Source organism: Hemitrygon akajei, chromosome 4 (genome assembly GCF_048418815.1).
Source record: "Hemitrygon akajei chromosome 4, sHemAka1.3, whole genome shotgun sequence".
Taxonomy (NCBI): Eukaryota; Metazoa; Chordata; class Chondrichthyes; order Myliobatiformes; family Dasyatidae; genus Hemitrygon; species Hemitrygon akajei.
The window spans coordinates 20,597,635-20,615,299 of NC_133127.1; the positions used below are offsets into that span (position 1 = coordinate 20,597,635).

Sequence of the window (17,665 nt, forward strand, 5' to 3'; positions counted from 1 at the left end):
GAGTTACTTGCAAAATGCTGGGAGAAATTCAGCCTGAAATATCAACCGTTTATTCCTCTCCATAGATGCTGTCTGACCTGCTAAGACCTTCAGACATCTCTCAGCCCAAAGCATTGACTCCTTTCCTTTGCCTGACCTGCTAAGTTCCTTCAACATTTTCTTTGGGCTACTCTGGATTTCCAGCAGGTACAGAATTTCGTGTTCAAATCAAGATCAACATTTGTACAAAATACCACCGTCAAGTCATTGATGGGCAAGAAACACATTTATCTGGAGCCATTTATTTCTCTGCACTCAGACAGCTTGGCTGAAATAGGTACATCTTAACACAATATACATTTAAACCACTTATTACAGCCACACGTAAAATCACACCAATTCCCATCCCTTGTACCACACTGTTTGCATTGTTAACTTTCAAGGCAGTAATAACCAGTGTACAGAAGTGTTACCACAGGCTGTCAGATCACTGAACAAAGGTCATTTAGGCAGTGTAAAAGAATCTACAACTTTACATGGTAGTATACAACTGTTGCTCTTAAAGGCATGGGTCTGGAATCCAATGCTGGACTTACTGCACATTATAGGCAGAATAAGTCAGCCCATAGATGAACTGATGTGCTTAAAGTGTCTGAATGCAAGGTGTCCCATAGAGTTAAATCAGGAGTGCTGCAAACAGCAGTGGAAGGTCAACAATTAACCCAACCACTCGGACTGAAGTTACTTCAAACAGTTACTGGTGATTAAAATTCAGGCCAGTGTAAGGGAACAAGCACTCCCATTTTTTGAAATACAGGCCCATTAGCAGCACAAGTTTCAATGAACTCTGTTTTCCAGAATTTCACAGGAACGAGACAGGTTCATTTATAAAGGGTGCAGCAGTCAGGTGGTTCTTTGTCATTCGGTGTGTAAAAACTTTGTTTTTTTTTAAAAAAGAACTTGTATTAATGAAGAATTCTGTGGTCACAGAGCCATAACTGGAAAAGCTCTGGAAACAGTCACTCATCCTGCATAGAAAAGATAACAAATCAAGGTTTCCTTACTGTCGAGTCAGTTTTCTAGTATCACTGATTTTTCTTCATCTTGGAATACGAAAGCAAATTTATAATATCAAAAGGTATGCAAATGGAAATTTAGGAAGTATAATTTTCAATCGTCCAAGAATAGTAAAATCCCATAATGAATCCATGGTTTATCCTGATATTGAAACAGCAAGGTTGATTTAAAAACTTGCTGTACACCCAGTACAAAGCCAGGAACTGGGCGTGTAAAACTTCACAATAAACCTGATTGAACTAAAAGTAAAATTTCAAAGAGTTGTCAGGCACAAAGTAAGACGCTTTAGAAATGGTTCTACTGGGTTTTTGGCACTTAATGAAGATTTCTGATCACATGTCTGATAGATTAATATGTCAGGATGAGGTACAATTTTAAGTGCTGTTAAAATGCATGACAATTAAAGAGCAACTTAAATATATTTGGCAGATAAGAAAATGTTAAACCTTGCGTGCCAGACACAAATTTAAGACTAGAAACTTGCAAAATAAAAATCAGGAGTCTGATTACTTCAACCTATTCACAAGGAAAAAAGTTGTCATTCCTTATTCTGAAAGAATATACAATTGCAAATGAGGTATCTTAAAATATTTACTTGTTTTTTTTTTTAAGTTTACAGGTCCAATATTTGTTGCAGAGGCTTCACTAGGCAGTTTTACATGATCAAAGATCACACTGGTTGCCACAGACCATCTTTCATTTTTTTAAAATAATTATTCAGGTAATACCCCACAAGCCTCCAGCATTAAGTAAATGGATGGTGACAGAACTAAATGCACATCACCAGTGCAAGTTGACTGAAACAGCCAACTAGAACCCCATCATGATGCCTTCAGATAAGCTTACACAATTATAGTTAACATGTGTTTTATGCCAACATGGTTGTTGAGATAATCAATTTCACACCAAGCCCAGGACTCGTTTGAAATCATGTGGTCCTTGCCCACGTCACTAATTCAGTGTGCAGAATGTTCACTGTTGAACACCGTTGAAACTTGGCGCCGCATCCCAACAGAAGTATCTGGTGCTGACCAAAGGTCAGGCATAACGTATGTATTAGGAAATAGTCCAAAAAGTTCAATGTGAAGAATCATAAGACACTTCACAGCTTCTTAAGACGGCTATACATGTCCCTCTTGCTTCGTTCACCTGCCCAGGTCCTGCTCTTTAAGCGGAATTTCCGAAGGTCATCTTTGAAGTCTTCATGATTCATTGGGCGATACCCCTGAGGCTCGCAGTACACCTAAAATAAAGTTAAATTTACAGATGTGAAGACAGTTAAGTTCAGAATCAACTTCATTTTTGTATTTAACCACATGGGAAGAGAAATAAGGGAACCGCTGATCAGTCTAGTTTAATAACAAGAGGAAAATGTTTGGGCAAAATTATACAAATCCTCACAACTGCATGGGATTCTTCCCACATTTCCAAGATTCAGGTTGTGGGCTTACAGTGTTGATGCTGGAAGCATGGCTGGCACACAGACCTTGCTATTTGGTTTGATGCAAACAACGCACACTGTATATGTTTCAATATATTATTTAAAGATACAGAACAGGCCCTTCTGGCCCATCAAGCTGCACTGCCCAGCAACCCACCTATTTAACCTACCCCAATAACAGGGTAATTTACAATCACCTAACCCATCTTTAGACTGTGCAAGAAAACTGGAGTACTGTGAGGAAACCCACAGTGCCCATGGGGAGAACATACAAACTCCTTACAGATACCGCCAGAATGGAACTCCGAAAAGGCCCGAGCAGCAAGTGCTGTGCTAGCCGCTACTCTATTATGGTGCCGAATACATGTGACAAATAAAGCTAATCTAATTTTTTTAATATTGGCTTTACTGTAGTATGGCTGATCAGGAAAAAATTCACACTGAGCACAAGATTTTCCATCCCATTGATTTGGTGCGAGTTTTGTGGGGGGGAATTTTCTATAATGCAAGCCCAATGATATCAAATGCTCTAGGCTTCAACTCCATATTTGAAAAAAAAATGGTCTACAGAGTTCAGTCCTGAATGATCAGTTATTACTGGCAATGAGAGTGCTGATACTTACTTTAAACTTTGGGAAGAATTCCCGGTAGCCCCCTTTCAGAACGTAGAGCTCTGGGTAGTGCAGTTTTGGGTAGTCTGTACCATTCACCTCACGGTCCTTCTCCCGCAGAAATCGACACCTGAAAAACAGGCTTGGTTAAAGGCAGATCCCCAATTGTTTCCTCATTCCCTCAGTCGAGGAAACTGCACTGATAATACTTAATTGGCAACAGGACAGCTTTGAGACTACAATCTTGGCCAAGGTATTTTCCTCTTTGTACACATGCTGTAGGAATGATCACATGGACACCTGGAGTTTGTTGGTTCCTGATGCTTTGCTCAGAAGTACAAGCACAGGGAAGCTAAAGTAAAATAACAATTCGACACCCCAATCCAGCACACATTTTCAATTGCTTCATGAACAACTGGATGTCTCAGTAAATTGTGGTCATGCCATGCTGGCAACTGAGAGCATGGCGATACTTGCTCCCAACACAATCACCAGACTGCATTGGTCACTGATAGACATGTTTCAATGTACATGTGACAAATAAAATTAATATCTTTAAATCAGCCACATCTGGAGGTAACAAAAAGCAAATCTTGGCCAGTTTTCCTCAGTACCAAGAGCATTATTAAAGCCTACATTCTGACCACAAAGGTTCACATCATCTTCACAACACAACTTTCATTTGCCCTTGAACACTAGGTAGGTGGGTCATGTTTCTGTTCCAATTAACCTCAGTGAATGCCCTTGCCCCATATTAGAATGAGTACAACACTGGTCCACAGCTCAAATAAGCACAGTGAACTCTGGTCTGTGCTATTTAACATGATCAACAAGACTAATACGCACTGGAAAAATACCCACTAGTGCACAATTACAAGCATTATGGAATAAATGACCAATTCAAGGGGTGATTCTGCCTCCCACCGGGACAAAAAGTGTCATTTCAGGTAGTAAAAACCATTGACAAGAATGCAGGATCAAACCACTATCCCAGAGAAAGTAATCCCTGGCTTTTCCATCTGCACAATCTCCTAGTCACTTGTAAATCTCCCCATAACCTCTTCAATATAGTCACATATTTAATGAGATAACCAGAACTGTGTGCTTATTCAGTGGAAATCACCTCAAAACTCCAAATCAGAATCAAGTTTAATTTCACTGACAAGAAACTTCTTGTGACAGTAGAGTGCAATTTTTTTTTTAATAAAAAAATTACTACAAGCAAGTGCAAAAATAGTGAGGCAGTGAGCATGGGTTGGTTCAGTGTCTATTCAGAAATCTGATGGGGGTGGAGAGATGTTCCTGAAATGTTGTGTTGTCAGGCTCCTATATTACCTCTGATGGTAATATGAGGTGAGAATGTCCTGGGTGATGGATGTTTTCTTGAGGCATTGCCTGTTCCTTCACACAACTATTCCACTTATTGTACACTCCCTTGCTTCTCACCCCCAAACCACCTAAATGCAAGTGCACCTAAAGTTCCAAGAAACTGTGGCTTTCAAGTATATTCAAGGAAATTAAGGGATATGATGGTAATGCAGGAGGGTCAAAGATCAGCCATAATCTTATTGAATTGCATAGCAGGCACAGGGCCAATTGGCTGTTTCCAGCTTTTATATTGATTATGTTCCTCACTCCTGGGGTTGCATTTGTAATATGGTCGGTTGGGCAGGAACTACATTCAGTTTAAAGATTTCATCCTCACTACACCCCATGCAGTTTCTATACCTATGAACATGTAGCACTGGCCACAGGATCTAGTAACAAATCCATCTGCTACTCTCTGTAGCAGATGAGTTGTTTATATAAAAAAAAATGAAAAGCTTTGTCCAGCCACCCTCAACCAAATATCAGAATCAGTGAAGACAGCCTGTTTTAAAATCCAGTCTGTCAGCCACCACTTAAATGCCTTCCGATTGTAGCCATTTATGCATCTTGAAAACAAGATCCCTTAAAATCAATGCCAGTAAACAAACTTTAGCAGCGTACATTATCTGTCCCTTTGCTGATATAATAACATGTTCAGTTCTGACACAAATGGATCCAAGGATGAAAACAGTCAATGTCCATAACTTCCTTGTTTTTGTCAGCTGAGGATGCATTTTTCCTTTTACCCAAGTCTGGCAATTTGCAAAGGCAATAAATCATCAACAGTTTTCATGTTATGCCACCCAATATGTCAGCTTTCTCTCAACTTTTGTAATGAGTTGCCAAGTTTAGTTCACTGCATATTTTTGATAGACTTACTTAATCATTGTCTCATATAGTGTGAATTTTCTGCTATCATTCACCCGTGTATTTTTACATTAGCAAGGTAGTTACTGCAGTTGCATCCTCATGTTTGAATTCTGGTTTCTTCTTGGAAACCAGAATAAAAAGGTCAATGTGCTATGTCATGGATCTTTCTGCCGATTAACTCACCACACAGAAACCCAGAACTCTGTAAATGTGAAGTGCACCTTCATCCTTTCAAAGGCAACACCCAATCACTCTACAAGCTGCCAAAATAGCACTTTAACAGAACCCACAAGCATACATTCGCAAATACCACAAGGTAGGTCAGCCAACCTCAGTTCATCTCCAGCTAGTTTAAGCGTGCAAACATTTACTTCGTACTGACATTGAAAAACTGCAAAAATCCATCAGAAAATAGTGACGTTCATAACCATTAACACACCAGCATTTGTATAAAATAGCCGATTTTGTTACCTCCTTTTTACATTCACATTTAATGCAACATTAGAAGCCACTTTGCCACGATGAGTTTGTCACTTACATTCTGGGACCTCGCTCAGATGAGAACTCGCAGTGGAAAATAATAATCACTCGCTTCGCCTTATCAACAGGGACAATGGGTTTCTTCAACAGGTCCTCCACCTCATCCTCCATGTGCAAATTAAGGGCACCCTTAATGTCAAGAAATAAAACATTTAAAATTTCAACTGCCCCAGGGACACAGGTGATTTAATACACATCATATTCATTGCTCAGCACACAAAAGGTTGGAGGAGTTCAGCAAGTCAGGAGCATATATATTCAAAGATACAGCACAGTAACTGGCCCCCTAAGACCAAGGAACTGGCACCAGCCAATTACACCCGTGTGACCAATTAACCTACCAACCAGTCGGTTATCTGAATGTGCTAAGAAACCAGAGCACCCGGAGGAAGCCTACTGTTACCGTGTTACGGGGTGAAATGTACAAGCTCCTTATAGGCAGCAATGGGAACTGAACGGCTGTGCCGTCTCAGTTTCTGCCCGAAACATTGACTAATTTTTCCCCCCTATCTGCTGATGCTGATCCTTTACAAAGTCATGGTTACTCAATTTCTACCCAAGCAGGATCAGCCAAAGCTCCCGACAAGCAAACACATCAGGGCAGAAATACAATTGTTCCATCTGCAAAGTTTAAATCGTTTATCTCCTGCACAGGCCAAAGGAGACTCCTGCTCCGATTTCTATTGTGATGAATAAGTCTTTGTTTCAGAGGGAAAGAGGATCAGAATTCCAACTGAATCAGCTTGCAGCCTGGTGTAGCAACATACAATGCAAGGGCAAGCAGTTAACCCCTCAGGAAGAAATCAGTGCAGTCCTGAAATCTTGCTAATTCAAACAAAGTTAAATGTTGGAGGGCCCAGAAGAGTTCCCTGAAAATGTTCCTAGGAATTAAAGGATTAATGTACAAGGTGCACTTATGTCTCTGGGCCTTTATTTGCTGAAGTTTAGAAAAGCAGGGATCTGATTAAAACCTATGAATGATTGAAAGGCCTCAATAGAGTGGATATGAAGGATGCTTCCTAGTGGGAGAGTGAAGAACCGGACAGCACAGCCTCAGAATAAAGGACATCCCTTAAAAACGAACGAGATGGAATTTCTTTAAGCAAAGGGTGATGAATCTGAGGAATTCATTCTCGCAGATGGCTATGGAGGCCAAGTCATTGAGTATATTTAAAATGGAGGATAGGTTATTGATTAATAAGGGCACCAAAGGTTACAGGGCAAAAGCAGGTGAATGAGGTTGAGAAGAGGTCAGCAAAGCAGATGAAATTGCCTAATTCTGCTCCTGTGTCTTTTGGTGCATGCTTGCTGAACCTACCTTAATGTGTCCCCCTTCATATTCGTATGGGTACCGGCAGTCACAGAGCAAGAACCGCTCAACAAGTCCATCAAACTTTCCAGTTACCAACTGAATCACCTGAAATGCAGCAAGAAAATAGTTAAACTCAAATTTTCAGCCACCTCCAAAACATCTCAGCACCATAACAAGGCACAGGCACATCTGTGATTGACTGTGTTCCAGGAGATCCAGTGGGGAAAAAACTTTCAGGGGAGATTGGAAGACCTGGAAATTGTAAGCCCCAAGAAGTGCAATGAATAAATAATGCAATAATTTAACAAGGATCCCAGAGGGGGAAAAAATGTTGTACATCTCACTTCTATAAACTCAAAAATGAAACTGCTTAATCTCAGCAAGACATGCACAAAGGTTGTTATTAACATGGAAACTTCCTTTACCTTATAGAACAAGTCAAAAGGCAATCTCAACTTACCATTTCTGGTGTTATATATTGCAACTCTTGGTGCCTTCCTTCTACTGTGGGCAATATATACGGCTGTAAAGAGAACAGACACGCATTGAGATACATGTAACAGATCTGTGCAAAATATATTTGCAGCCATTGTGGGTATGCCAAAGGATTATCAACAACTTTCTACTTAAAATAAACATGCCAATCCAAACAGTTAACATAACATCCATATTCCACAATGTGTTCATTACAAATAGTATTTTGCAAATTCAAAGGATGGACATCATAGGCAAGATCCTTGTCCGTCCTGAAATGAACTCAAGGAGCTGCCTCTTCAGTTCAGGTGATAAAGCTCCCAGTACAGTTGAGTAACAAGGGTCCGAAAACCAGCAATACATTTTCAAATCAGGGTGACAAGAGACTTTAGATATCTGCGTGCTGTGGTACCTAGGACTGAAAAATAGAGATTTGCAGCTTAATAGTTTCCATCAAAGGCAAAGTAATAACCAATGATCCTTTAATGTGGTTACTGGAAACTCGGGTGGCCAAATTTACATAATCTCACAAAAACTGAACACAAGCAACTGGACGGGCTTTAGAAATCAGATCAACTGGCAGCTCTAGACAGAAGCCTAAACAACAAAGCCAAAATTAAAAGTTAGATCACTGCAGCTAACATAACCAATCACTGGGCTGTGATAAGCCAGTCAACACACTCTCCACCATACAACTACAGAAGTTCGTCAAAGTTTTAGCTGTCATACCGAATCTTCACAGACCCCAAGCTGCAGCGCTGGCGTGCTTTCTTCTTACACTTGTGCTGGGCCCAGATAGGTCCTCAAAATTATACCAAGGAATTTAAAGTTACTGACCCTCTCTACCTTTGACAAGGACTGGCTCATGGACCTCTAGCTTCCTCCTTCTAAAGCCAATCAGCTCCTTGATCTTACTGAACTCAATAAGGATCTTGCGGTACCACTCAGCCAGATTTTCATTCTCCCCCGATTCGTCATGACATTTGATCGGTTCTCAGCAGCAAACTTGAATATGGCAGTGGAACTGTGCTTGGCCACAGTCAAGTGCAAAGTAAGTAGAGCAGAGGGCTAAACATACAGCCTTGTGGTGCACCTGTGCTGATGGAGATTGTGGCAACGTTGCCAATCTGACTGAGTGGGGTCTTCAAGTGAGGAAATCTGCGGTTGAATTGCACAAGGTGTTGAGGACAAGGTCTTGAAGCTTATTGATTACTTTTGAGGGGATGATAGTATTGAATGCTGAGCTGTGGTCAATAAAGACCATCCTTTGTCCAGATGTTCCAGCATTGAGTAAAGAGCCAATGAGATGGCATCTACTGTGGACCTGCTGCTCCAGTAGATAAATTGCAGCAGATCCAAGTCACTTTTCAGGCAGAAGTTGAAATGTTTCATCACCACCCTCTCAAAGCACTTCATAGAGGATGAAGGTGTTAATGAGCGATAGTTATTAAGGCAGGTTACCACATTCTTCTTGGGCACCAGTATAAGTGAAGCAATGTAAAGTTGGTGGGTACCTCAGACTACCAAAGCAAGAGTTAGTGATCTTAGTGAACACTCCAGCACAGGTCTTTATTACCTGGCCAGGTACCCCCATCCAGGCCAAACGCTTCATGTGGGCGCACCCTCCTGAAGGCTGCTCGCACACTGACCTCGGACTTAAATCACCGAATCATCAGGGGTTGTGGGATGCGTGATGGTTCCTCCATGCTTTGACAGCAAAGCAAAACAGAGGCATCGAGCTCATCTAGAAGTAAAGCCCTGTTGTCGCCCTGATTTTACTTTACAAGAATGGAAAATCCTACAAAGAGTAGTAGATATGGCCTGGTCCATCACAGGTAAAGCTCTCCCTACCATCAAGAGCATCCATCATCATGTCTGGCCCGCACTCCCCCAGTCATGCTCTCTTCTCACTGGTACCATCAGGAAGGTGATACAGGAACCATAAGACCACAGATTCAGGAGCTGTTGTTACCCCTCAATCACCAGGCTCTTGATCTAGAGGGGTTAACGTCACATCCCCAACAGAGCTGTTCCTAAAAGCAAACGACTGACTTTCAAGGACTCTTCATCTCAAGTTCAATATTTATTGCTTACTTATTTATTATTTCTTTTTTATACTTGCTGTTTGTTGTCTTTTGCACACTGATTGAACACCCAAGTGATGTGGCCTTTCATTGATTTTATTACGGTTATTGTTCTATTATGGATTTTTGAGTATGCCTGCAAGAAAATGAATCCCAGGATTGTACATGTTGTCATATATACTTAATAAGTTTACTTTGAACTTTGAAAAAACTATCAGTTGAAGTTCTCATACTGTAATTCCAAACGTGCATTTTGCTAAATTCCTTTAGGTGATCATATGGACATATACTCAAAGCACATACTCAGCAACATTAAAGCCCAAAGAAATGATTTAAAACTTGTTCAAATTCTTGTCACATCAGTTAGTATACAGGATATGCTGCTACCATCAACAGTTTGGTTTTGGCATTAATACTCAGCAGGCCTAAAGGAAAAATGTGTTGCAATACTAAATCTGGTGGTTTGAAACTTGCATATAGACAAACCATTTATGGTATTCTGAAATGCCAAATGCTGTCATACAAGCTCGCTGACATTCACAGTCTAATCACAAAAACAGGCTTGTTCAATTTAACAGGATGACATGTGAACCACAACTAAAAAAGGGAACTAATCACATTATGCACATGACTGACTTGCATGCAAGTCAACCACTTTGAACAAAACAAATTCAGATTGTTTTAAATAAAGATAGACGTCAGGTAATAGGTGACAACTTTCCAAAGACCCAAGTGTCCTCCCATGCAGGAGTAACAAATTGGGAAAGCAAATGTAGGCCATTATTACAACAGCTCGAGTACAGGAGTAGAGATGTCTTACTGCAGTTGTATGGTGCTGTGTTAAGACCACATCTGGACTGAGCTTGCTCACTCAAGGAGTCATAACCAGAACACTATGAAGATTCTGGCTGATCCATAGATGGAACAGAGCAGCAGTCCAGTAAAATGGGACTATTCTCAATAGTTTAGAATGAGCTATCTTTGAAACTTGCAGTCATCAGGTTTAACAGGTCTGGTTGCAGGGAGGACGGTCTCCTAGGCTAATTTTGATTGAGAGATCAATCTCTGAATATGGGATACAACATTTGGAATAAGACCAGGAGAAATGGTAACGTTCAATGGATTTCTGAAAATTTCATCAGAATATAACTGAGGTTGTGGCAGAAGATCAACTTTGACCTCAAGAGGAAGAACCAAATGACCTGCTCATTTTCTAAAGCTCTTAATGTTCTACTGAAGAGCATTTGTGTGCTGAGACAGAGCCTAGCATTAAGATAAAGGGAAATTGAGTATTGGTTCAAATTCAGAGAAAGAGAAAGTTCAAATTCCAGCTGCCACTCTAGAATTTCAGCCAGTAATACAATTAATTGACTTTAAAAATAATCACAACATTCACGTTAAAACTGGTTGATTAAGTTATTTTATTTCAGGAAGAAAACCTGCCAAACTCACCTAGTCAGGCTAGTGACAGACATATCAATAAGGCTGATCTAAATATGCACCAGTTCAAGACAACTGAGGGCAATAAATGATATTATCAACTTCCACATCTGCTCTTTGTAGATATTACTGGCTTAACACAAAGACAGAATAATTACATCAGCTGGATCAAGGTCTCGGCAATCTCACTTGGCACTGTCAGGTGACTGGTAGCGTAGCAACTGGCATAATGCTTCACAACGTCAGCAATCAGGGTTCAATTCCCACTGCTGTCTACAAGGAGTTGGTACGTCCCCCCCCCCAGAGACTGAGCGTTTCCTCCAGGTGCCCTGGTTTCCTCCCACACGCACAAGTTAGCAAGGGTTGATAAGCTGCGGGCATGCTGTTGGTGCCAGAAGGATGGTGACAATTGGACTGCCCCCAAGCACGTTCTCAGACTGCAATAGGTCACTGTTGTAAATGACACACTGCTCTGTACGTTTTGATGTACAGGTAAAAAGTGAAGCCCATCTAATTTAAGTTCTATCTTTTTAACTGGATAGCAGTGGAACAGTGTTAACTTGAGTTCCCCCTCCACACAACTAGTTCTGAGACTACTGGTAGTTCATTAATTTACCCCACGTACTCTGAATAATGAACGTGAATACACTATGTTTGGACTAGAAAAGATCTAGCTACATGGAAAAATATGGCCTTATGAATGTCACAACCAACTACACAGATGGGAATGGATTCAGTAGCAGGCAGATTTCTTCCCCTGGAAGACAATCTGGTAGGTACTGTATTGGTGTTACTGGCACTGAGACACAGGATCATTTGTCCTTGTATGGCTGAAGTGATTAGAAAAGTTCTACAACATCAAAAATAAATGAGTGGTGAAGTAGCTTTAAGAGCACACCATGAAACAAATTTGGTCAATGTTAAGGCAAGTACATTAAAGAGCAAGAGCATTCAGAGAAGACACACATGTCAGATCTGGTCAGTGAAAGTCAGATGGGCATTCGTCATTGGCTGCTGCACTCACGTTACGAATCAAATGCTAGATAAAGTTTGGTACCTTTGAGAAGTCTCCAATCATTCGTCTACCATCATCGATTGCCAGTACTCTTTCAATTTTGGCATCACAGAAAGACTTGGACCGCAATAGTGTGCGCTGATTCTACAAAGGGTAGAGCAAGGTTAATTCAAGAATTGTCAGTGTGATTATACAAACTTAACTGTGAAGCTGCTAATGTTATAGCACTTTACAAGCAGGAATTGTACATTTGAAATCCCAACATCAAGTTGTCAAAGAGCGAGCAAGCTTTAAACCTGATCTGATTACATTGGAAGAAACAGACATCGTGTTCACTAATTTGAAGCAGAAAGAAGGGCAAATAACACTGGATTGCAAATTTATTTACCCCACAAGTGCAGCCACAGGGACTCTCTGGGGATCAATGTAGAGACAGACGGGGTCAAACACAACTTAGTTAACAATCCTTCAGATCAGTAGCAGAGTGGAACAGTTAGACAATTGAATATTACAGCACAGGCACTTTAGCCCATGATGCTGTGCTGACCTTTTAACCCATTGTAAGATCAATCTAACTCTTCCCTTGTACATATCCAGCTCATTGAGGTGCTGCCTCAGTTCCAGCAACCTGGGTTTGATCCCAAGATGTGGTGCTATATGTGGAGGCAAATTTCCCTGTTGACTACACAGGTTTTCTCTGGCACGTTGGATTGTCTCCGTAACGCAAAGTGCCAGTTGGTGGGTTAACTTTGACCCACCATTGACCCAGAGTGTAGGCAAGCAGGGAGCTGATGAGAATGAGCCTAAGATAAGTGATTGAGGATCACTGCAGTTTGGGTGGGCCGATATCTAGTTCAATTCCATCCTACAGCAAGATCAAAACTATCAACTCAAACTGGATCTGCTCACGGTAACATCTGAACACCTTCAAACACACAAGCTTTAACTACAGGCCCCAGACTGTAGTGTCTGGTGTCATGTCTGTTCCTCAGTTATTCCTCCTTACCACTTTCTCATCTCCAGCCTCCGCCACAGTGGAGCCAGCAAGACTTCTCCTCCGCTTATTCTTCACGGGCGTCTCTTCATCTTTGGGGCGATCCTGTCGCTTTAAGATAGGTCTTATTTCAAATGACGAGCCTGGTGACTTGGAGCTGATTTCACAGGATAATTTACTAGGAGTCCCCTTAAGATTTAAAAAGATTTTTTTAATTTTTTTATTTTTTTTTCAAACTGCAATTGCATTGTTTGGTGCATTAAAATATTTGAACACAACCATAAACTTACATCATTCAGAGTCCCTGGCAATTCCTTTCCAGTCACAATTGGAGCATTCAGCAAACTTGCCATGCCAGAAGGTACATCAGTTTCATTCTGAAGAAAAGGGCCAAGTTTGTGTTTAATAAATAATAAAATTAGAAATGGTAAGATACACTTAAGCCTTCCTTTCCAAAAAGACAGATCCTAGTATGGTGGCAAGTATCAGTCTTACAACCTGGTCAGGTTACTACACCTGTATAAAATAAACAGCTCAGTCAATTACAGGAAAACCCCTCCCCAGCTTTGAGCACATTTACAAGGAGCGCTGTCGTAAGAAACAGCATCTGTCATCACCACCCAAGCCACACTCTTCTCCCTGCCACCATTTGGAAGTAACAGCTACTACCCTTCAAACTTCTGAACCAGCGTGGATAACTTCACTCGCTTCAAGTCAAAACTGATTCCACGAATTATGGGCTCACTTTCAAGGATTCAGTTTATGTTCTTATTACTTGCTTTTTGTCTGTGCGTAGTTTTATCACTGTTTCCACTGTATTTCTTTGTATCTACTGTATATGCCCACAAGAAAATAAATCTCAAGGCAGGTAGACAGTGACACAAATTTCAGAAGTATTTATTAAACTGAATAACATGTAAAGACCAAGTACAATTTATCAGCCTGTAACTACATTGTTGCATGATATGGTACTAGATTGCCATACACCCCATTGTGATCAAGGATAAATCACACTGAAGAATGCATTGTGTAGATTAATGGTACCACACGAATAACTAGATAGTGCAAGTAGGTTGCTGTTCCCATCTTAAAACAATTTACCACATTCAAATGGTTTAAACAGCTCAGTTTTACCTCAACATCTTCATCAAGCAGCTCCAAAAACCCGTCATCTTCATCGTCAGCAGAATAGGTCAGCGAAGACTGGTGCAGAGATACTGGACTAGCGACATACACCGAGTCACTGCCCACACTAGACGAGAGCTATATTTAAAAGAAATAGGACATACTTAACAACATAGTTCTAGCTATCAAAATCAACAGGCACTATTAGTTCCACTGGCAATCAGACACTTGCAGCAGTCACTCCAGAGCCAGACCTAACCCCAAAATCCAGAATGAGTAGAAATGGACAAATCTCACTTGAAAGCATCCAAATGTGGCAAAGAAATCAAATGCTGTACAAGAATATGAAGCGTAAATATACAGTCATTCAAACAGAACAGGCTGTTGGAATCAGTGGAGATGGAACATGAATGCAAATGTCTATTTATGGCACCACTCAGTAGAACTACAGATATACAACCTATTTTTTCATCATTTGTGTAAACTTATGGACGCTACTGGTAAGACCGCACTTAAGAGTATTGTGTTCAATTCTGGTCACCTCATTATAGGAAGGACGTGGAAGCTATGGAGAGGGTGCAGAGGAGATTTACCAGGATGTTGCCTGGATTGGAGAACAAGTCATATGAAGCAAGGTTAGCAGAGCTGGGTCTTTTCTCTTTGGAGCGTAGAAGAATGAGGGGACTTGATAGAGGTCTACAAGATTATGAGAGGCAAAGATAGGGTGGATAGTCAGTACCTGTTTCCCAGGGCACCAATAGCAAACACCAGAGGGCATAGGTGCAAAATTAAGGGAGGGAAGTATAGGGGAGACATCAGGGGTAAGTTTTTTTAAAATATAAAAACACAGAGGGTTGTGAGTGCCTGGAATGACTTGCCGGGGATGGTGGTGGAGGCCAAAACATTTGGGGTATTCAAGAGCCTCTTGGACAGGCATATGGATTAAAGAAAAATGGAGGGCTATGGGGTAGTGTGGGTTAAGTACTTTTTTTTTAAGGCTTATATGGGTTGGCACAACATGGAGGGCTGAAGGGCCTGTACTGTGCTGTAGTGTTCTATGGTTCTACTAAAGTTATACACAAGACATCTGTGATACTTATAATCAATTGGGCTGGAGAAGGTGCAAGTTTCAGAAACTTGCATGAACAGGGTCCTTAATTCACACTACTTAAATCAGCTATGTGAACCTCACACCTAGATGTAAACAAGGGCAAAGCTTCTTCAAACCGATCATCAATTCCTCACTCTTTCAAATCAAAATTACTAAGCACATTTCCAAATATCTAACCCTGCCATTACACTTTTTCCCCCTTAAAACCCAAAAATTCAGACAAACTTCCACATATGCACCATGGAGAGCATCCCATCTGGTTATATCGTGGCCTAGCGTGGAAACTCCATTGCCCAGGGATGGAAGAGTATCAAGTGATGGATACAGCCTATTCCATTTGTCTGAGATGGAATGTGCCATCGTCCAGGCCAGCCTCTCTTCACCACTACTGTCAAGCAGGAGGTTCAGGAGCCTTGGGTCCCATACCACCAGGTTCAGGAACAGTCATTACCCTACAACCATCAGGCTCCTGAACCAGTGTGGCTAACTTCACTCTCCTCAACTCTGAAATGAATCCATTAGCTATGGACTCACTTTCAACGTCTGCAAGAAACTGATTCTCAGTGTAGTATATGGTAACATTGACAGTAATACTTTGATAATAAATTTACTTTGAACCCAAAATCCGCAAGTCAGGAAGGGAACTGGGGAAAATAGCAAGCTTCAATTTACAGCTTACAAAAGCAATAACTGCAGATGTTGAATATCTGAAATGAAAATGTAACGTGGAAACATTGAAACAGCATCTCAGCAAAACAGAATTCAGATCCTCAAAAAGGCATTGGTGTTAAGTTGCCAAGGAAATAGGAAGGGATGGCTAGGACACAAGGAATATCTCCAATAGAAAGGCACAACATGAGCGTCAGTTGTTAAAAAAGGCATCAAGCCAGTAAGGTCATTGGGGGGGGGGGGGGGGGGGGTGGAAGGCAAGAACAAAGGGATGTCAGTTGTGAATTGGAACTGTAGGACAGGGTGAGCTAATGGAGAGAGAATATTAGTCAGTTCAAATACAGAGAAAGTGATCCCAAGATGTCAAATCCAGCCACTGGAAGGCCGCAATGTTCCCAGAGGTGAGCTGCTAGGCATCACGCTTACATTGGCTCTAACAGCAAAAGGCAGTCTGTACGAGTCCTTACAGAAGGCAGGGTGGAGAGAAGCTTGGTTCAACGTGAAAATAACAATGACATCTTTTCAGTCACAAGGCACTACATTACTTGCCATTAACGCAGGTGCAGAACTGGGTCGCTGCTCTCGTCGGCTCTCACTGTGGAAACTAAAGAGGCGGTTTCTAGAAACTGGTCGGACAGGCTTTTTGAATTCAAATACTTCCTGTGAAGAGGCAAAAAGCAATAAGTGAGATGGTCTGCAGTTGGGACTTCTGACCAACAGGTCACTCCTGTACAGTACTGTGCAAAAATCTAGGCACACAGCTAGTACTTAGTAAGTGGAAAAGACACTGCAGAAGTCTTGGGCACCCTAGCTATATATATGCCCAAGACTTTTGCACGATAATACATCTCCATCCTTTAAATTTGGATAGGTACATGGCTGTCCACCAATGGGAAGAATGATCATTTTTGCAGGAAAATGCTCAAAATTTCCAACAGTCAGGGGCTTCTGACGTGTACTCTGTAATGAGCAATACATTGCTGACCCAAATAAGGTGGTATTCCTGGGCTTGCAACTGGACAATTAAGTTGCAGTGGACGAATAGAGAAAGATCATTTTTTAAAACAACTGTGCTATGGGATATTGACTACCCAATATCAAAAAGGTCATTAGGGAAAGGACAATTAAGGGGGAAGAACCATAGATTTGGAGTCAGAATCATACCACGTTTGTACCAGCCTGCAAGAGCCCACTACATTAATGTAACATTCATCTTATTTCACATCAATGTCCAACTGTACCACTCACAGGGGAATTTCCAATTACCAATTTAACCCACCAACCTGGATATTTGAGATGTGGAGAGAAACTAGAGCACTTAAGTGAAACCAACACCACAAGAACATGTGAACTCCACACAGACAGTCAGAAATGAACCGCTTGCTGGAAACCTGAGAGAGCTCCAGACAGGCTGTAATATTTTTTCTGTTGTACACTGCCCACTTTATTGGGTATGTTAACACAAATATCTAATCGGCCAATTATGTGGCTGATGGTGTTGCAGCGAGTGGGCTTGAATGCTTTCCATTCGTGCTGGGTTGAGTGTCAAACTAGC

At 41.2% G+C, this 17,665-nt stretch overlaps 1 protein-coding gene across 3 annotated transcripts in view; it reads right to left on the reverse strand.

The window, feature by feature from the left end:
* Nucleotides 1–265: 265 nt before the first annotated feature.
* The window catches only part of cdc25b (cell division cycle 25B), a 36,224-nt gene continuing 18,824 nt past the window's right edge, over nt 266–17,665 (reverse strand). For all 3 annotated transcript variants that reach the window (XM_073042137.1, XM_073042136.1, XM_073042138.1), the window contains 10 exons: nt 16,660–16,770; nt 14,340–14,468; nt 13,496–13,582; nt 13,218–13,394; nt 12,254–12,355; nt 7,659–7,721; nt 7,205–7,303; nt 5,885–6,015; nt 3,121–3,238; nt 266–2,299 (listed from right to left, as the gene is read on the reverse strand). In XM_073042137.1, coding sequence (XP_072898238.1) covers nt 2,159–2,299; nt 3,121–3,238; nt 5,885–6,015; nt 7,205–7,303; nt 7,659–7,721; nt 12,254–12,355; nt 13,218–13,394; nt 13,496–13,582; nt 14,340–14,468; nt 16,660–16,770 — 1,158 coding nt within the window. In that variant the 3' untranslated portion in view covers nt 266–2,158. The remainder of the gene's footprint in view (nt 2,300–3,120; nt 3,239–5,884; nt 6,016–7,204; nt 7,304–7,658; nt 7,722–12,253; nt 12,356–13,217; nt 13,395–13,495; nt 13,583–14,339; nt 14,469–16,659; nt 16,771–17,665) is intronic.